General features: G+C 38.5%; 1 protein-coding gene across 1 annotated transcript; it reads right to left on the bottom strand.

Moving 5' to 3' along the window:
- Positions 1-8,257: 8,257 nt before the first annotated feature.
- Positions 8,258-10,634, bottom strand: LOC147622795 (protein SULFUR DEFICIENCY-INDUCED 1-like). The gene is made up of 5 exons (XM_086822436.1): positions 10,205-10,634; positions 9,878-10,090; positions 9,608-9,763; positions 9,368-9,429; positions 8,258-9,280 (listed from the first exon to the last, which is right to left on the bottom strand). Exons 1-5 carry the CDS (start codon positions 10,289-10,291, stop codon positions 8,617-8,619), a joined length of 1,182 nt encoding a protein of 393 aa, XP_086678562.1. The 5' UTR covers positions 10,292-10,634; the 3' UTR covers positions 8,258-8,616.
- Positions 10,635-21,315: the final 10,681 nt, after the last annotated feature.

Here is a 21,315-nt window from a genome sequence, read left to right as displayed (position 1 = left end):
TCAATTCTTTCTAGGACTAAACCTAAGACTACATCTTCAAGTCCTAATTCTCAAGGGAAACTTGGGTTTATAGACCAAATATAACTTGTTCAGTATTATCAGATATATAACTTGGGTTTATCAGCAGACCATCTCTCGTTGAACATGTACAATGTTCCACCAAATTTGATGTATCCTACCTTCTACTATTTGATAGATTGAGAAACTTCAAGTCCAAACTCAGCCCCCCAATGTGTTAAGGTAATCAAGATGCAAGAAAAGTCTATCAACATTAACATTCTCTACCGGAACTGGATCACTAGAACTTGGGTCAACATTATATAGTCCCACCAGTAAATACCTCACTACATAGCTTTGGATAATAGCCATAAAAGTTGATAACTTGAAAATTTACCTTGTTTGAACCATGGCCCATAAAAGAAATTGCCTTATTTGAAAAGATTTTCTCACATGTGGCTTTATTGGGTTGCGACAAAGTTTCTTGTGTGAGCTCAATATTAAAGGCGTGCTTATGCCCTTTGAATATAAAAATTAGCTTGGATTAGCACTACAAAACCTAAACTTAGATTCACTCTCGCTGAGTTTTAATAACATACAAGGAAACCAATGTTTTCATGTTTTTTTTCTAGGTGATGGGGCTGGTGTCATTTGTTCAATTAAATACTCTAATTTGTATGTTAACTATAGTGTTATACTTGTGTGTGCATGTTTAGAAAGTTTAACTATTTCCTTCTTTTTGGAGGTTGTTTGGCGGGTTTTGCTTGGCTTTTCCCATTACTCAGAAAAATTCTCTTAGAGAATGGTTTTCCCCTGTATGGCAGGGTGATTCGGGGGTGATTCTTGGAGTACTTACACCTGCTGAACATGTGTTTGGTGATGGTTTGTATGCCTATGGAATAATTATTTGCCAATTTATTGTTGGAATTTTACAGGTAAAGATGACTTAAAAGATTGAGGCAAAAGCACATAAATTAATAATTTTGGAAGGTATTCATTAATTTGGACAAGCTTTATATTTATGTGCTAGCTTGTGCACATCCATTCATTTATTTTTACATGATTAGACTTGAAGCATAGACTTGCAAATATTTAATTTGTAAAGCTTAAAAGCTTTCCCCTAGCCCCAAGTAATCTAATATTGAAGAGCTCTCTATTTTGGGAAGAGAGAGAGAGAGAGAGAGAGAGAGAGAGAGAGAGAGAGAGAGACTTGCAAGAAAAAGCACATAAATACAAAGTTTGTCCAAAATAATGAATGCCTTCCAAAATTATTAATTTATGTACTTTTGCCTCAATCTTTCGAGTCCTCTTCACCTATTAAATATCCAACAATAAATTAGTACCATAGACATACAAACCATCACCACACACATGTTCATCAGGCGGTGTAAGTACTCCAGGAATCACCTTGCCATACAAACCAACTACAATAAACATAGGAAGCCGCAAGCATACATCAATGTGCATCAAATGTTTTAATATTTAAAATGGCATCACACATGATATTAACATAATTTAGCATGACACAAAGATAATCCAAGCATCCCTAAATTATCTAAGAGGGTAGAATAACATTATTAAAAGGGCTTAAAATACATTCTCATAATATGTCCCAATTAATTTAAGTATTAGACTGAATTGAGATTATGCCTTTACTTTATATTTTATTTTGTTAGAGCAAGCATGTTGCTCAATTTTAAACTTATAGCATATCACACGAGTTTAACTACGTGAATCACTCTTTTCCTAGAGTTGGATTAAGTTTTCTTGCATGTTCCTTTTTTTATAGTATGTGTTCCTCCCCTTCATTATCATCCTCAACCTCTATAAGGGAAAGGACCTCCCCTTCATTGTCATCCTCAACCTCTATATCGATTATATTGACCTTCAAATGAAATTGTGGTTGTTTAAATACTACAAACTCATGTCAAGATATAATATTAATGCTTTCAATTTATCTTTCCATTATTTTTAGAAGCACTTGTATGTTACCACTTACCTTGATTTATCTCCTCCATCCAAGCCTTCCATTATTTTTAAAAGCACTTGCATGTTACCACTTACCTTGATTTATCTCCTCCATCCAAGCTACTACACGATGATTGCCATCCCACACGTACGACATCATGCACATTCAATATCATTTATCTTTTCTTCGAACTCTACATTCTTTTGCTTCTAAATAACATTTGCTATATCTATCTCTAGTACTTCCCTTAGTGGATACCTTGAGGATTTTAGTGAGCATATAAAGCTCTTATTCGTCCTCTAATATATATATTAGTGAAGAATTCCACACAACCTCTAATATATCTATTGGTGAAGAATTCCACACAACCTATGATATCTAGAATGTACCCTTCTAATTATAGGGTTACTAACTGGACAATAGAGTGGAACGGGTGGCAATGAAGTGGATTTCTTTACTTGTAGTCTCGCATTGATGAGAGATAATTAACATTATAAAAATTCTCTTAGAATTGATAAATTTTAATTATCAATATGGTATGCTGATGAACACAATCTGACGCGATTAAAATAATGGATCATGAATCTTTTGTATGTCTCATCATTGACATACTCATTCTCATCATCATCCTCCATCACGGGCTTCCCTTTGTTTGGTATAGGTGTCTTGGTGTTTCCCTTACTCTTTATGGCTTTCTTACGTCTAGGTTTTCTTACATCTAAGTTTGGGAGCTTGTTTTTCCTCCTCTTCAACATCCTCTTCCACTACCTTCTTGCTCTCTTAGTCCGTGTGGGTTGTTGAGATGGAGCTATGTATATATATATACACACATATACATATATATGTATGTATACACACACACATATACATATATATGTATGTATACACACACACACACATGTATATGTATGTATACACCCACACACACATGTATATGTATGTATACACCCACACACACATGTATATGTATATGTATATGTATATGTATGTGTGTGTGTGTGTGTGTGTGTGTGTGTGTGTGTGTGTGTGTACACACACACACATTATATTTATAAATGTACATTTATTTATTTAAATTACATATACATTCAGGGTGGGTGAGTGGAAGAGGGGTCAAGTGGATATGGTCAGCGTTGACGACCATATTCCCTTGGGAGGGAATATGGTCTCAACATCGACCATATTCCCCATCCCCATGCCTCTCGCCTCCAAGCCAGTTTTCCTCTATTGCCACCACTAACTCTTATGTCTCCCGCATCTCCACTCCCACCCCTGGCCCCTATGCTTCCTACCTCTGCCTCTCCCCTCCCGCCACCACTGAGCCATGTGCCCTCATCCCTTGCACATCTCCTCTCCCATCCCCGACCCTTGCAACTTCAACCTCTAGTGCCCCCTATACGCCTCGCCTCTCCCACCCCCCCTGACCCCTCTACCTCTCTCTTGTCCTACTTGGATGCATGTGCCTCTCCTCTCCCGTCCCCAGTCCCTACACATACCTAGATAGGGGGGAGAGGTGCAGATATGAGAAGGAGAAGGGGGAGGGAGATAGTGGAGAGAAAGTTACGGGGGAGAAGGAGAAGACATAGGGGAGAGAGAAGATGAGAGAAAGGAGCACGCCTGGATTGTTCAAAGTAAAGAAGGAGAAGGGGGAGAGGGAGATAGTGGAGAGAAAGTTACGGGGGAGAAGGAGAAGACATAGGGGAGAGAGAAGATGAGAGAAAGGAGCATGCCTGGATTGTTCAAAGTAAAGAAGGAGAAGAAGCATGAAGTTAATATATATAATTGTGGATTATAATTTATATATTTTAAAATCCATAATTAAAATATAATTTATAGTTTAAAATTAATTAATTAATTAAATAAATATATATATATATATATACATAAATAAGAAATATAGGGCCACCTATATGGACAATGTTGATCATATTAGGGGGATACTAAGTATGGACGTCAACCATATTAGGACTTCCTCTCAAAATATACCTTTTTTTATCATGTTGTATTTTTAAATATTTAATAAAATTGTTAACATTTTAATTATATGTTATATTTTGATTTCGTTATAAAGGATGTGAGAGGAGGAGTTGATTTATTCATTTACTTTTTTATGGTTTAATAATATTCATATTTAATTAAATCTAATATTAAAAAACTTTAAACTAATTAAATGTAAAATTATGTTTAATAGATTTAAAAATATATAATTTATGTTCCTTAAATTTAATGTTTTATTAAATGATAATTAATACTTTAAATTCACATATATTAATTGTGATATTGAACATTGCCACAAATTGAATATCTAGCCTTACCAATTAACCAAATGGGTTCTCTACAATCTATAAGACCTCATGACAATTACTTCATGCAAAATAAAGGAAGAGGACACTTTTGCACAAGTTTTATTTTGAGAAATGCTCAAAATAAAGGAAGAGGACACTTCTGCACAAATTTTATTTTGAGAAATTCTTAAATAAATCCCTTATGTTGTTATGCATAAGGGATTTCCTATACCAGATTTCCAAGGTTTTATGGCTGATGAGGTAGGAGAGAATTGGATTGCTATGAGGATAGTCTACAACGGAGGTCGGGAGAATAAGATGGAAGGCCATGAGAGGTCATGTCTCTTTCACTGGGAGCAAAGCTTAAATATCCACACCGTGTAATAAATTGTGAAGAACTTTCATGATGATGAGCACAAGTGAATATGCTGCCAGTGGCATTGTGCTATGTCCAAAGAGCAGGCATTATCACAACACCGATACATTAGATCATGGTGGATGAATGGCAATGTTGTAGATGGAAATATCTCAACCATGGATTATTAGCTCAGTTGGTGGCATGTAAGATATCCACACTAGAGAAAGCACCCTGCCAGAGTAAGTAGTATTAATTTTACTCTCCCTAGTATATATTATGTCACTTAGTTCTTAATGTTTGTTTTTCTACCTTAATATAAGCATTAATCCATTTTTTTGTTAGGATGTAGATGACAACACATTGTCACACATACCAACCACCAATCTTGCTGAAACAAAATATGCAAGTTGGTTGGTAGGCAAAGGATTCAAGGGTATCATATCTTTATATGATGCTATATTTATTGACCTTACAAATGCATTGTTGCAAAGCACTAAGAAGCATGCATTCATGCAAGGAAAATATCACAGAGTAGGTCCTAGAACGTCAAGGCTAATAGAGAAGGCTAACTCATCTAAAGCCCCAAGTCCAACCCCCCACAACTTCTAGATTAGTGGGAGAGGTAGCTAAAAGAATACCAATGCATGAGTAGCCAAATTTTTTAGATAACAATAGTACAGTCACTAAGAGAAGAAGGCCATCCGTTATCAACATTAAGGATGACAACTCTTCACATCGTCCTGAGTATGTCACAGAGAACCAACCTCGTAATAAAAGGGGAAGGGAATTAAACTTTCCACCACCTACTCTAGCTCCTTCTCAACCCAATGCATTAGAACAAGAGCTTCAAAGAAAGCTGTTGAGAGTGATATCCATGAATCAATGTGGTCTATATGATGCACTCCACTAAGTCGTAGTAAGGTCAGTTGTTAAGGATGGTTAGGTACCCAATGGGACAAGTGCAAGAAGAGCATTAAAAATTCTAGCCGTGGTGTACCTGCTCCTTTATATGGTATAAGAAAGTGGTCAAAGGGAAATGATATCGATTCATGTGGTTCTGTAATGATAGCATTGATTACACTTGGAGAGTTTGTTCCACTATTTCCCAGTCTCCAGCACATTCCCTAGTGGTGTGGCTAGTGGGAAGGGGGACAAGACTAACATGCGAGGAAATACATACACTTAAAGTAGGTGGATTTGTATTGCAAAAGGTAAGAATGGAAAAATGATGATGCACAATCATCTACAAGATATAGAAATGGGATATTAGATATGACCTCAAAGAGAATAGATTCAGCACTCTCAGAGCGACGGCCAGTATATTTAAGAATCTTGTAATTAAGATTGAACAGATGGAGGTATTTGTCATAGAGACTCAAATTAGAGTTGATTTGGTCGACCATATTGTGCATGTAAGCATTTGTATTTTGTGTATTTATGCATATTTGGTCTAGATGACCCCCCAAATGATGTCAGAATTAAGATCTTTAAGGCTTGATGTGAAGTACTTATTAAGGAGCACTACAAGAGAAAAAGCCTCATAATTCCCTAGAGACGTCGCAATATGCCTCACTAATTTTGTCACAATAAGCCTCTTTATATCCCACACTATTTGCAAGGATTATTGCAAGGGCCCAAAATGAGGGAGAATAATTGTGAGGCCCAATGATTACTCCAAATTTGTTTTAAACTTCTCTTAAACTTCTCTTTATATAAGCATGTTGTTGTAGTGACCACATTGGAATCATCTTTATATAAGTATGTTGTTGTAGTGATCACATTGGAGTCATCTTGGGATGGAAAATTTTCAACAAGAATTGTAAAAATGTTGTACTTCATCAAAATTATAAACTTTAAGTTTTGCTTGAAATTCATCGTTGATGAGAACTAATAACAATTACAAGCACACTGGCCTAACCAAGGGTCAAAAATGTATGTAAATGATCTTGAGAAATTTTGAAAAACAAACGAAATATTTACAAATGCAAGAAAAATCTCTCCCCATCAAGGAGTAACTCAACACCAAGTTAAGGTGAAATGTGTGGCTTTTGGCTTTTGTGTAACAATGCCTCTAGCCACTACATGTAGTTAGAATGAATTTAGTATAAGAGGGGTTTGGATGGTGCCCACAACCCTAGGCGAGATCATCTTGACCCAGATGAGTGAGATATGTAGGGCCTAGGAGATATTGGAGTTTTAAGAGGATGCATCCTCAAAGGGGAGTCCTTAAAATATTGGGTTGAGAAGGCATGTTTTTTATCTTAAATTTGTTGATTTAGGTAAAATATACACTTGTTTTATGTGGTGTATATTTGGGGCATATGTTAGTTTGTGAGTAGATGTGAAAAGGGAAGATACCCTATGAGAACATGGATAATGTAAAGGGCTCACATGTAAAGTGCTGGACAAATGTGGTGTGCTAGTAGGGACATGCAGTGCATGTGTATGTGGTGTGCTAGGGACATGGAGTGCATGTGTATGCCTTGAATGCTCATTTATGCATGTACTTGGAATCAATTAAAGGAAGTGAAAATGATGAATGGATTGGTGTGATATTAGAGTTTATGTTACCAAGCCTATTGTTTAATTTAGCTCTAGTTATCCCTAGTTATCTTAATCATTCAATTATGAAGGTGATCATTTTAGTTATCTTAATGCATTCAATTATGAAGTTGATCGTTTTCTTTGTGATCCTCCTTGCGAGCATCTCCTGCTAAAATTTGGGCGAAGCAACTGCACATAACAGCAAACAAGGCAGCGCACTCTAACAACTTCCTCAGACAGGCTTCTAGAAGCTATCTCCTTCCCTTATGAAAGCCACATCAGGGACACTTGTTACTGTTCATAGTTTGGCTGTGTTCTGAGTAGCTAGAAAAGCAAAGGAGCTCACACTCAAAGCTTTTGATCACAAGAAGCACGTTGACTAGCTTAGCACCCAAGAGCACAGCATTTCCATGTACACTGCTGTTGGCGGCCTCCTGCATCAACATACATTGCTCCAAATGACTATGGTTTGTTTTCTTCTCATACACCCTAAGGGTTCAAGCCTTAGAAAAACGTTTAGAAGAGGCTTTGCATCTTTGAAAATCCAAAGATTTGTAGCACCCATTAATCATGGGCTTTTTGGGAATTGACATTAGTCTCATTACAATCACATGGATTTTTTTTTGTCATCAACAAGACCTTCATGGGCTTTCACTCCCTCAACATGGGAATTCTCATTGACTTCCGTATCAAAGAGAATGTCTTAACTAACATGAGCTTTTATAAAACATTTTCACATTCTGTAATCAATCAAATATATGCAATCTATGGTTTTACCAAGATTTCCCATTGAAAGACACTGACAATTATAATTAATCAAACATGTGAACAAAAAAGGTTTAGTGGTTATTCTCTACACTTGGAGTTGGCAGGGAGACGTAATGTTCGCGAGTTCCCTACCTTGACTCGAGTCAAAAAATGAATGTAAAGAGCTTAAGTGATTCTAAGTTTCACATAAACATATATACTTTGAAGGTCAACCTAGATTATGGCCTTCAAACTGAAGGTTAGGGTAGGCCTTCACATTTCAGCCCTGGTTGGAGCTTTGCTAACCCACGGCACGATTCCCAAAGACCCCGACATGGAATTTTAATGTGTCAAAAATTTTCCCGTGCAATTCAGTTATTTGCATGCATGCAATCACATACATTGCTCCAAATGATAGGCCAAATAAAAAAGTTACATTCATCTCCACCATGGGCATTCAGTATGGGCATCTGGTCAGGCATTACCCACTTTCATAAATTCCCACCAAAGCAACTAGAGTGTATGGGAGTGCATGTTCACAGACACGTGAGGGATTCATCCTATCTTACAGTGAATATGTATGAGAATTATCATCATCATGAAAGCCATGTGCAAACCGTGTGAAGAAGAGCAATGCACTCTTGTAGGGTCTCAAGAAAGGACACACATGAGGTTGTAAGTCCATTCTGGTGAGGATTACAAAAAGGCAAGAGCTACTAAGCTGCCGCCGCACTTCCAAGGATGGTAAGATCTTGGAACACAGGGAGCCTTCTCCGCCCATGCACTTGAGACCTCATAGAAGTAGTGGACAGAGGTGGTAATGATGAAGGGAGAGAGAATGTGTTTGCTTCAATGGCATCCTTACAGTGATTGTTGCCTTCTTCATGTGCATGTCCATGCCCATTGCCATGGTGGCTTGTAGCATCAGCATCATTAGCATTGCCACCATCATCTGCTCCTTGTTGCCCATCATTGCAAGCAAGCATGCATGCTGCCGCAACCATCCTGCTCATTTTCTGGGCTTCTTGATTTATGTTCAGCTCCTTGCCAATGTTAGACGAGTTTTCTATGATGTCAGGGGCTTGCCTTCGTTCTCTGTCGTGCCGGGCAATGGAAGTAGAGTCTATGGTGGTTGTAGTCATGGAAGAAGTCTCATCACAGCAGACATGATGACCTGGCACCAACATGGAGGAGGCTTGCAGAATGAGTTCTTGTGCCCTCTCATAGGATTTCAAGTGAGATTCAGAGTTTCCCCTTTTGTTGTTGGAAGAGGAGGCTCCCCTAAGCACGGCTATGGCTTCTTCTGGCCTACCTTGCTTGATGAGGCACACCCCCAAGTTGCACACCTTGTTGTTATCCACCTCCAATGCCAAAGCCCTCCTGCATGCCATCAGGCATGCTATATGTAAACCATAATGCGATGGGGTCATCTCCAGAATCATACTAACCTTGGAAGGAGAAGGTTACCTGTAGACAGATTCGGCAGCGATGTAGTTGGATTGTTGCATGTATGCCCAGCCTAGGTTTCCCTGCAAAAATGAATCGAGGTTTCAAAATAGGTGCAGAAAATTGCGTAGGGGGGAGGTGTGTGTGTGTTTTGGGGGGCGGGAGGGAAGGCTGGGGGTGGGTGTGGGGGTGGGGGTGGGTGTGTGTGTGTGTGTGTGTGTGTGTGTGTGTGTGTGTGGTTGTGGTAGTTTAAAAGATCACCAGAAGCCTGGCAGCTTCTTGCTCTACAGAGACTTGGAACTTTTTGCCTTGAGAGCGGGCGGTCTTGGTTCTTTTCCCGTTGAAAGCGTGGCCGTTGTGGAAGAGCTCAAGCTTCTGTATGAGCAGGGCGATTTGGTCCTCCAAACGACCGCATGTCTGAGAGAGAAGAAAGCAAAGCAAGCAAGAAAGCGTGAGCAGCAAATCGTACATACTTGAGAGTCACGTTTGTAATGAAAGGAGGTCAATCTTCTGAGGCAGCAGGCTAGCTACCTTGTAGAGGTCGAGGAGGACGTTGTCGAGGGAATCTTGGGCGTGGTCGGAGCAGCGGGAACGAAAGGAAGAGATGGCGTGGATGGCCTCCTCCGAGCGGTTCTGCTGCTTCATCACAATGACCATGTCCTTCAATGCGCTGTCCACCCGATCTCCTGCATCCATGGCCGCGCGGAACAGCGCAATAGCCTTGTCGGGGTTCCTCTCCACCAACTGCCCACCACCACCAACCACCCAACAACAAAGACACACACAATTCAACACCCACAGCAGCATAACGGTCTGCGAAACCAGCAACACGGCATCAATAGCATCTCGTGTTCGTACCTGCACGTGCTTCGCTCGCACATAGAGACCGTCTCCTGCCGGCACCTTGTGAAACACATGGAAAGGCGTTTCCTCCTCTGAAGACATCCTCTCCTGCACTACTTAGCCACAAGGTTTTGCCTGACAAGGTCTGATGATCAGAATCAAGCGAGGCCTAATGTGTGTGTGCGCGTGTGAGAGAGAGAGAGAGAGTGTGTGTGTGTGTGTGTGTGTGAGAGAGAGAGAGAGAGAGGGAGGAGAAATATATCGCTCTGTTGCAGGCCTCAGCGCTTTCTGAGACCATGAACCTAGTCGCGTTCACGTCCAGGTTCATCCTCACCATTTATCCCTTGGCTTATCGTCACGATATACTCAATCATAGTGTTTAAAGACTTTCTCTCAATTTCAAATTTTTAATAAAATCCACTACATCTAGAGTGCTCTTTTTAATAAAATCCACTACATCTAGAGTGCTCTTTATAATAAAATCCACGGGCTCTTTACAAAACAAAATATTTCAAGACAATTTTATTTAATTTCTGAACCTTAGGTAAAGAGGGTTTAATTACGAAATATGCTCTCTCTTTTTTCAAGCTATTATGTGTGATTGCCTTGTATAATTGTTGTATTCAATAATTGTTAAAATTCCCTTTTTGAACTTTTTCTTGGTAAGTCCCATGTTGCGTAGCCAAATTGGTTAGAGGATCGGCGTCCCAAGCACAATGTTGTCAGTTTGAATCATGTAGGTTGTAGCGGTGGATGTGTTCAATTGAGAAAAAAAGAACCTTAATAAATTGATAATGATATGTTGAATTTGTAATTCTAGAAGAGCATTCTCTGTGTCTGTCACAACAAGTTCAATTGGCCATGCTCACCGTGCCATTTTGCGAGCTGTAAGAGCGACCCATATACCTTCACACACAAGCTTATTTGCCAAATCATAAGAGAATTTGTCATTTGGTGAGGCTGAAGCTATAGGTTTAACTAAGAGCCCCATCCCACATAGTGTTATAGTGGTAGCAGCCCTAGGGATTGAAGTGGTGTCTCATGCACATAAAGTAAAACACACTTCAATTATGTGTGGTTGTGACAATCGGGATCACGAAATTTTTTTACATCTCTTTGAGTGGTGATTTGCAAACCAAAATGTAAGGGTAAGCTTTGCTAGTAAAAATTTATTGTAAACCTTCTATTCTCAAGAGTGCTAAGCTATTTTTTCTATGCCTATTCTATAACAATGCTGAGCATTTTGGAATTTAGGTACCTTTGTAGTGTTGCTAGTATTCCTCCCCTCATGTGAAACAGGCCTCTAAGTTACATTCTTCATCTTTTCATTTTCCTTTCCAATGTTGTATATCTTTATTATCACTCAGGTAACATCTTATTATCCTCAAATTTCATCACCAAAATTGGTGGTCTCCAACTTTGAAGAATGTAGTTTAAGGTTGAGTGACAAATTATAAAAATAACAAAAAAACTTTGTAGTAGATTCTTGAGTGAGGGATAAGACAAGGATGGCTTTGAAAGAGTGGATACTATGTCAAAAGTCATCACTTTCATCCCAATTGTGACAATCACTTGTACCTATTTTTGTGACTTTGATCAAGTAAGAACACTTAAGGCGGCAGGGAGAACCTTCATATTCAAGTATCATACCTCTTCTATAACAATGCTGAGCATTTTGGAATTTTGGAATTTAGGTACCTTTGTAGTGTTGCTAGTATTCCTCCCCTCACGTGAAACGGGCCTCTAAGTTACATTCTTCTTTGCACCCCATATGAAATGAAGTACCATCTTTTCATTTTCCTTTTCAATGTTGTATATCTTTATTATCACTTAGGTAACATCTTATTATCCTCAAATTTCATCACCAAAATTGGTGGTCTCCAACTTTGAAGAATGTAGTTTAAGATTGAGTGACAAATTATAAAAATAACAAAAAAACTTTGTAGTAGATTCTTGAGTGAGGGATAAGACAAGGATGGTTTTGAAAGAGTGGATACTATGTCAAAAGTCATCATTTTCATCCCAATTGTGACAATCACTTATACCTGTTTTTGTGACTTTAATCAAATAAGGACACTTAACGTATGGAGAACCTTCATATTCAAGTATCATACTTTGGGGATTAACAAGGGCTACCTTATGGTACCACGTGAGTGTACGAGAGGGGGGTTTTTGGAGGGGGCACATTTTTTTCCCTAAGCTTAAATAGAGGTGGGGGAAGAATGAGGGGGAACCACTTTTAATTTTTTCATATAATTGAGGGGGAAGGATGGAGAACCACTTTTAATTTTTGCCCTATAATTATATATAATTAAGGGGGTTTAGGGTCTAGGTTTTTCCCTTTACACCATAGAATTCAAGACTTAGTATCTACCTTTCACTTTAGGGTAAGACTTAGTATCTACCTTTCACTTTAGGGTATACTCTTATAGAGCAGTTTAAGATGAGAGTTCAAAATGAGTTGCCACTTTTTAATTTGAAAGGGTGAAAAAAAGATGATAACATGTGAATGTGTTTTTGTGTGTATTGCATTCTAGAAGAGCATTATCCATCTATCACAACAAGTTCAATTGGCCATGCTCAACATGTCATTGTGCGAGTTGTAAGAGCGACCCATCTACCTTCACACACAAGCTTATTTACCAAATCGTATGAGGCACTTAGGTAACATCTTATTATCTTCAAATTTTATCATCAAAATTGGTGGTCTCCAACTTTGAAGAATGTAGTTTAAGGTTGAGTGACAAATTATAAAAATAACAAAAAAAACTTTGGAGTTCTTAACGGAGTGATAAGACAATGATGGCTTTGAAAGAGTGGATACTATGTCAAAAGTCATCTCTTTCATCCCAATTGTCACAATCACTTGTACCTATTTTTGTGGTGTTGACCAAGTAAAAACACTTAAGGCATGCAGAACCTTCATATTCAAGTTTCAAAGTAAAAGTTATACCTTGAGGATCAACAAGGGTTACCTTATCGTACCATGTGAGTGTACAAGAGGGGGGCTTTTTGAAGGAGGAACATGTTTTCCCTAAGCTTAAATATAAGTGAGGTGGGGGGATAAGGAGGGGGAACCACTTTTAATTTTTGCCCTAGAATTACATATAATTAAGGGAGAAGGAGGGAGAACCACTTCTAATTTTTTCCCTAGAATTACATATAATTTAGGGAGTTTAGGGCCTAGGTTCTTCTCTTGACACCATAGAATTCAAGACTTATTATCTACCTTTCACTTTAGGGTATATTCTTATAAAGGAGTTTAAGATGAGAGTTCAAAATAAGGTGCCACTTTTTAATTTGAAATGGTGAAAAAAGAGTATGACATGTGAATGTGTTTTTGCATGTATTACATTCTAGAAGAGCATTATCCATCTATCACAACAAGCTCAATCCGGCCATGCTCGCCATGTCATTGTCCGAGCTGTAAGAGCAACCCATCTACCTTGAGACACAAGCTTATATACTAAATCTTAAGGGAATTTTTCATTTGGGTGAGGCTCAAGCCACTTTTAAGTTCTTACAAGTTTAATTAAGTGCCCCATCCCACATAGTGTTATAGTAGTAGCAGCCCTAGGGATTAAAGTGGTGTCTTATGCACATAAAGTAAAGCACACTTCAATTATGTGTGTGTAAGATTCCTCTCTCCATCTTTTGAGATGTAAAAGTGTAAGAACCCCCCTTCAGTCCCCGTAATCATCCCCTACATCAGAATGCAAGAAAACATTGTTTTCCCTTGTTTTTGGCCTAGAGAGAGAGAAAATATTCTAGAGAGAGATAATGTAAAATTGAGATATTTTGGATACAAAGTTTCTCCTAATATCCAAGATGAATTCCCCTAAAATAGAAGTTCAAAAAGAATTTTTCAATGTGCATTAGAAATTAACTGAATATGTGTATTGGAAACCTTAGCCTAAGGGTCCACATTTTCAGAAATTTTTGATTAAGGTCCAAATAAGGTTCTAAAGGGACAATAGGATTAATCCAAGTGTTGGGATGAGAAAAATACAAAGAATAAAATAAAATGCCCCAAAAATGAGTAAATGTTTACATAGGATGAAGGGTTGTTCACATAAGATGAAGGGTTGACCAAGTAATGGGTTTATTAGTTAAAAAATGGGATATTTTGGTAAAATAATGAATTTTTGACGCCTCAATAAGGAGGTAAAGGGGTCATGAAGTAGGCACTTTTTTTTATCATTACCTTGCATTTTTAATTCAAAAAAATGAGATAATTTTATCTCTCCTCTTGCAACTGGATCAAAAAGTGAGCTAAAGTACTCCAAAACTTGTCCAAAATGGGTCAAACTAAAGCTGAAAACCTCTAGAACCCAGTTGGACTTGGTTGGTGGCCTCCCTCACCTATAAATAGACCTCATACCTTTATATTTTCATCTTTGTGTATTTACATGCTAGTATTATCTTCAAATTAGTGTAATTTTATTATCCCTCTATTTTGCCTCTACTTTGGGAAGCTTTGGAGCTTCACAATTCTCCATTCTCTCTTGGAGATTACCCTCTCCATCTTGGTGGCTTCACTTCTTTCTTTAAAGAGTCAAGCCAAAATCAAAGGTAAGCCTTAATCCAATGGTTTTTTCTATCTTTCTCAATGGTTATCTCCTTCCCAACCCCTCTAATGCTTGGGAAGCTTTCAATTAAATGGTTTTTTCTTGAAATCAAGCTTTCTAATGTTTAAATGGTTTAATATTAATCTTTATGCTTAATTATAGTATGATGATTAATTTCTTTAAGCTTGTTTATGGTTAAGAAAAATCATATTAATTCATTTTAAGTTGAAAGAGGGTTATGCTAACATTTTTAGAAATGAGAAATAGATATTTAAGAATAATCAAGAGATTTAATTATAATTATGCTTATAATTATGTTATGTATGCATAAATAAATTTTAGTTTAAAAGAGGAGTTCTCATCATATTTCAATTGTGAATATTCATTTAAAGTTAGAAAATTGAACATTCTCAAAAGTTGCAGCAAAGCTATGGTAAAATTTTCAAAAAAAAGATAAATCTTATTTTTATGCATAAATTTAATAAAGCAAAAAGAGGAATTCCCATCATATTCTAGGCATAGATATTTTTATGCTAAAATAATGATTTTTGTTACATTTAAGAAAAATACTTTTATAGTATTTATGCATAATTGTTTGAATAGAGAAAAAGGAGTTTTTGTTATATTTATCTTTATATATGTACATGCATAAATCAATTTTATGCTAAAAGTGGAGTTTTGAGCATTATTCACTAGTCAGAAAAATAAAGAAGGTTATGCACAAATTTTATAGAATAATTCAATTTACGAGAATTATGAAAATAATTCGTTTAGATAAATGGATTAATGTTTATACTAAAGAGTAAATATGGGTATAATTGATTTTGTAAATCCCATGAATCTTTTATTTAAAAAGAAGAATATTGAGCATATTTGACGTGGAAATGATATGATTGGATGTGACTTGATGTGGGATGATGTGATTGGATGTGAGTTGATGTGGAAATGATATAATTGGATGTGAGTTGATGTGGAAATGATATGATTGGATGTGAGTTGATGTGAAAATAATATGATTGGATATGAGTTGATGTGGGATGATGTGATTGGATGTGAGTTGATGTGGAAATGATATGATTGGATGTGAGTTGATGTGGGATGATGTGATTGGATGTGAGTTGATGTGGAAATGATGTGATTGGATGTGAATTGATGTGGAGATGATTTGATTGGATGTGTGTTGATGTGGAAATGATGTGATTGGTATGTGAGTTGATATGGGAATGTGAGTTGATGTGGAGATGATGTGATTGGATGTGAGTTGATGTGGAAATGATGTGATTGGATGTGAGTTGATATGGGAATGATGTGATGTGATATGGATTGATGTGGGAAGATGAGAAATGATGAGGAATAATGTAAAAGGATGTGGAATGATGAGAAAAGATGAGGAATAATGTGAAAGGATGTGGAGTGATGAGGAAAGATGGGAATTTTGTTTGGAACTGTATTTGTATGTGAAACCTGTTTTTAAAGATTGTTTTATGTCAAGAATGCTGGGGAAGCATTTTGACCATCTTGTGAATGAGGTTGGGGACCTAAGTGAAAAAAGTTACAACAGCTGACGGAGAGTCAATGAAGGATGTCTCGTGGCAAGGTCGACCAAGGTCTTGACTAGCTTCGGTTTGATTAAAATAGTGAGCTTCCGGTACAGTGGATGAGGGACCAAGGAAGCGGCCTATGAGTGAAGCGCTAGGTCACCTATAGCGAAGGAACCTAGAGGGTGCTGACCATACGGTGCTCGCCCAAGATACCCACGCGTGCGTCTAGGAAGAAAATGAGTTGGAGTTTGTTTTCTGAACACGGGCATGGATCTGGTTGATTGGCCTTACTGGTCTTCAACGGATGAGTTCATGGCTCTTTTACATGGATCTTGTTGGTTGATCTTGCTAATCTTCAACTGAGAGTCCATATGATTTTTATGTGATTATATTCCTAGGTACTATGGGCTAGGAACTATTGAAAGGCCCCTCATCAGTGACCAGGTGGTGAGCGTTCTAGTTGCCAATGATGCCATAGGTACGCTGAGGAAGGGATTAATGGAATCCTTGATTATATTCCTGGGTACTATGGGCTAGGAACTATCGAAAAGGCTCCTGAGTGAGCAGGTGGTGAGGGTTCTGGTTGCCAATGATGCCATAGGTATGCCAAGGAAAGAATGATTGGAAATTGGACATGGAACTGGAATACTGAGATTGTGATGGAAACATTATGGTTTTATTGCAATGTTGTTTTGGAAATAGTTGAGTCTAAGAAAAAGGTAAATTCATATTGGGTGCGTAAGTGGTGTGTCTATTTAAGTTTTTCATGAGAGCCCTAGGGGGGGATGGAGAACCACTTTTAATTTTTGCCCTGGAATTACATATAATTGAGGGGGGCTAGGGTCTAGGTTCTTATCTTGACACCATAGAATTCAAGACTTATTATCTACCTTTCACTTTAGGGTATACGCTTATAGAGGAGTTTAATATGAGAGTTCAAAATAAGGTGCCACTTTTTAATTTGAAAGGGTGAAAAAAGAGGTTAACATGTGAATGTGTTTTTGCATATATTGCATTCTAGAAGAGCATTATCCATCTGTCACAACAAGTTCAATTGGCCATGCTCGCCATGCCATTGTGCAAGCTGTAAGAGCAACCCATCTACCTTCACACACAAGCTTATTTACCAAATCGTAAGAGAATTTTTCATTTGTGTGATGCTCAAGCCACTCTTAAATTCTTAGAGATTTAACTAAGAGCCTCATTTAACATAGTGTTATAGTGGTAGTAACCCTAGGGATTAAAGTGGTGTCTTATGCACATAAAGTAAAGCACACTTCAATTATGTGTGGCTATGAACGATGGGGATCACTAAATTTCTTTACATCTCTTTTAGTAGTGATTTTCAAAACAAAATGTAAGGGTAAGTAAAAATTTATTATAAACCTTCTATTCTCAAGAGTGCTAAGCTATTTCTATGCCTCTTCTATAACAATGCTCATCATTTTGGAATTTTGAAATTTAGGTTACTTTGTAGTGTTGTTGGTATTCCGCTTGTCATGTGAAACAAGCCTCTACGTTACATTCTTCTTTGCCCCCTCGATGAAATAAAGTATTATATTTTCATTTTCCATTCTAATGTTGTATATCTACAATATAACTCGCTAGTCCCTCCCACGAGCGGATTTATGGTGTATGGGTGGGGACTTCAACATGTTAGAGTCAACCGAGGATAGACTCAGAGGGCGGCATGGCTATAGTTTCTGGCACAGAGTACTCAGCTTGGGAGGAGTTGATTTTGGCTTTGAGGGGATAGGGCCCTTGGCACTTACCGAAGATGTTTATTATCCTTTCTAATGTTGTATATCTTTATTATCACTTAGGTAACATCAAAGGAGGAAGAATAGAGGAATCAGAGGAGGAGTCAGAAGAGGCAGAATAGAGGAGTTAGAGGAGGAGTCAAAAAGGAGGGGAGTCAAAGGAGTCAAAGGAGGGGAGTTAGAGGAGGCAGAATACAGGGGTTAGAGGAGGAGTCATAGGAGGAAAAATAGAGGAGTTAGAGGAGGCAAAATAAAAGAGTCAAAGGAGGGGAGGAGGAGTCATAGGAGAGGTCAAAGGAGGAAACAGAGGAGGGGAAGAGTCAAAGGAGGGGAAGAGTCAAAGGTGGGTTTAGAGGAGGGGACTCAGAGGAGGGAGTAGAGGAGGGGTCAGAGGAGGGGCAAAGGAGGGGAGGAGGGGAGGAGGGGAGGAGTCATAGGTGGGGAGGAGGGGAGGAGGGGTCAGAGGAGGGGCAAAGGAGGGCAAAGGAGGGGAGGAGGGGAGGAGTCGTAGGTGGGGGGAGTAGAGAGAGGGGTCATAGGAGGGGGTAGAGTGGGGGGTCAGAGGAGTAGTCAGAGGAGGGGAAGGGTCAGAGGAGGAGTTAGAGGAGGGGGTAGAGGAGGGGTCAGAGGATTCCAGCTAGGGGGCCTGGGAACTCTTTTCCTTGGTACCCGGGACAAAACCTAACCAAATTCCTAATTGGATCCCATCACTACAGTGGTTGGGTGGTTGGGCTAACCCATGGGACTGGACTGATGGATCCGTAAATCGAGACTCAATTTCTGTTATTATGATAGATAAAGTAAATCCCGGATAGTGGATAGGAATCAACGGCTGTGCCTCTTGATGGGGAAAAAAGTGTTGATCCCAATGATCCAAGTGTAAGTTTCTTCCTTGATCTGACCGAGTATCTTTATAGGTGCAGTCGGATCAGCTTGATCAGTAATGGTCTTGACTACGTTAGAGTAAAAAGTTATCCTGGTGGAATCGTCCGTGCTTTCCGGGTAAAGGAAGTTTTTTCGGGTTCGATTTTGGAAAAATCGACGGATTAGTCTCTTGTCCGGATATCCGTGGACGAGGCCCCGAGTGTGGGATCCTGCCCCGCGCAAGAAGTGCTACTTCCGCTGCTAGCACCCCGAATCCATTGCGTGGTAGGGACAGGGATCTCACAGTTGGTATCAGAGTGAATTGGAAAGATCAACTGAGAAGCCAAATATGTCAAAAATTTATCAATAAGCACAAAAAGGTTGTAATTGTGTGATATAATTCATACAATTTGATATTCAAACTGAAAATTCATAAATTGGTAATTGGGTCTTCAGATGGAAGTACCGCAATTGTATGGAACCCTGACTTGCTTGAGACCTAGACATGATGGTATTTACCTTATAGTTCCAAGTATCATGACTACCCGTATATACCGAGGGTATAACTACAGCTCTTTACCGACAGTATATACGAGTAAATCTAAGACTTGAAATTATAAGCATTAATGCTATCCAGATGATGATTTCGAATGTGGTTGATATGATTTTTAATTCTGTATGAGAACTGATGTTGAATTGGATTCTGAATTGAAAAATGATGATCCCTAAAAATTGGTTGAAATGTAATAAGCTGAGCGAAACCACAATGAGGATGAATGGGACGAGTCCCTGTGATGATATTCATAACTAGAATGATGATAATGATTTCAGCAAATCACTATGAGATTAGTGGATTGTGCTGTCAAATTGCTACTGTTAACACTTGACATGATAGATCAAGTTAAGGGATGACAAATTGAGAACTTGCTTGACTGAAATTTCCGTGGAGGAATGTTCAGAAAGAAATTTTTCGGTCTAATGGACCATTATCGTGTTAAAGATATGAATGATATGATCTGAATGAATTGTTATTTAATGATGAGTTCTATATAAGGGATATTTATCCCAGTATTCTGTTGGGTTGACTAGAATATAAGGAACCCCAGAATAAATTTGATCTTAAGAAAAAGATTTGTCCTCTACTTTGCGAGATGAGGACATCTCGCATTTTTTTAAAGTGGGGTAGAATGTAAGATTCCTCCCCCAGCCTTCGAGGTATACAGGAGTAAGAACCTCCCTTTCTGATCTTATAATTATTCTCTCTCTAAAATAAAAGAAAGATTCTGTTTAAAAAGGAAGACCCTTTTCCCAGAATACTTTCTCAAGAGCCCCACCTGTTTTAAGGATTCAGAACGATGAGTTCAGAAGTGAGAACTGGTGTTTTGGATGCCAAGGTTTTGGTCATCAGTTAAAAGACTGCCCGACTCCTGTCATATCAAGGGCACAGGGAAGTCAAGAACCCCAAATTCGGAGACCAATCCCTTTATACCAGTCTAATCAGGATCCGTCTCGCCCAAGCCAGGGTAACCCCAGAAGAACTCTAGCTCATCCATCTGCCTCTGTCCAGAATAACCTCAGAACTCCTTTCCAAAACTGGGGCAACCAAAGAGAAAGAATTCCACCTCAGACTGCACAGCAGCCAGTACAGTCGCAATTTCAGATGTAGTAGAAGAGGAAAAAGGATAGATCTATGCTACAATTGAAAACCAAGGGCCTAACCGACAATTCTCAGTCATCCATACTCCAGCAGAGTATCAGGGTAAACCAAGTAATCGAAGATATACTTCGGTCATGCTATGGCAGGGAACCCAAGAAGTGGCTAAGCTATGTGCACCTAGTCAAGTTTGCCTACAATGCTTCTTATCACAGAAGTATTGGGATGAGTCCTTTTAAAGCTCTGTATGGACAAGATTGTTTAACTCCATTAACTAGGTCCGACCCATTGATTAGGGTCGAGATGTCCAGACAAATGCTTGACGACATGGAGCAGCAGATGCAGGCAATTCATAAAGATATAAAAGCTGCCTAGGATCGACAGAAGCAATATGCAGATAAGAAGAGGACAGTCAGAGAATTCAAAGAAGCAGATATGGTCTTCATTCGAGTACGGCCCAAAAGAAGTTCTTTATCTCTTGGGAAGTATAAGAAGTTATCCCCCAGATATTGTGGGCCATATCGGATTTCAAAGAAAGTAGGTGACTTAACCTACGAGCTTCTTCTACCTCCTCATCTCAAAGTTCATAATGTATTTCATGTAAGCCTTCTAAAGAAATATGTGCCAAGCCCAAATCATGGAAAGACAGTAAACTTCAGTGGTAAGATACACCGTCGGCTTCTAGGTTACGCTAGCTCCTTCTTTTATATAAGTCGTAACTCTTACTTATTGCTCGTAG

The sequence above is a fragment of the Cibotium barometz genome, chromosome 28, assembly GCF_041138505.1.
Source record: "Cibotium barometz isolate CiBa-2024 chromosome 28, ASM4113850v1, whole genome shotgun sequence".
In the NCBI taxonomy this organism is placed as follows: domain Eukaryota; kingdom Viridiplantae; phylum Streptophyta; class Polypodiopsida; order Cyatheales; family Cibotiaceae; genus Cibotium; species Cibotium barometz.
The sequence above is the reverse complement of the archived record's forward strand: the minus strand, read 5'-3'. Positions and strand labels throughout refer to the sequence as shown.

Excerpts from the sequence above, each read along its gene's own strand:
- LOC147622795 (XM_086822436.1), bottom strand. The coding sequence starts at position 10,291 with ATGTCTTCAGAGGAGGAAACGCCTTTCCATGTGTTTCACAAGGTGCCG. Across the intron at positions 10,091-10,204 it reads TGCGAGCGAAGCACGTGCAG|TTGGTGGAGAGGAACCCCGA; the intron begins GTACGAACACGA and ends GGTGGTGGGCAG. Across the intron at positions 9,764-9,877 it reads TCCTCCTCGACCTCTACAAG|ACATGCGGTCGTTTGGAGGA; the intron begins GTAGCTAGCCTG and ends CTTCTCTCTCAG.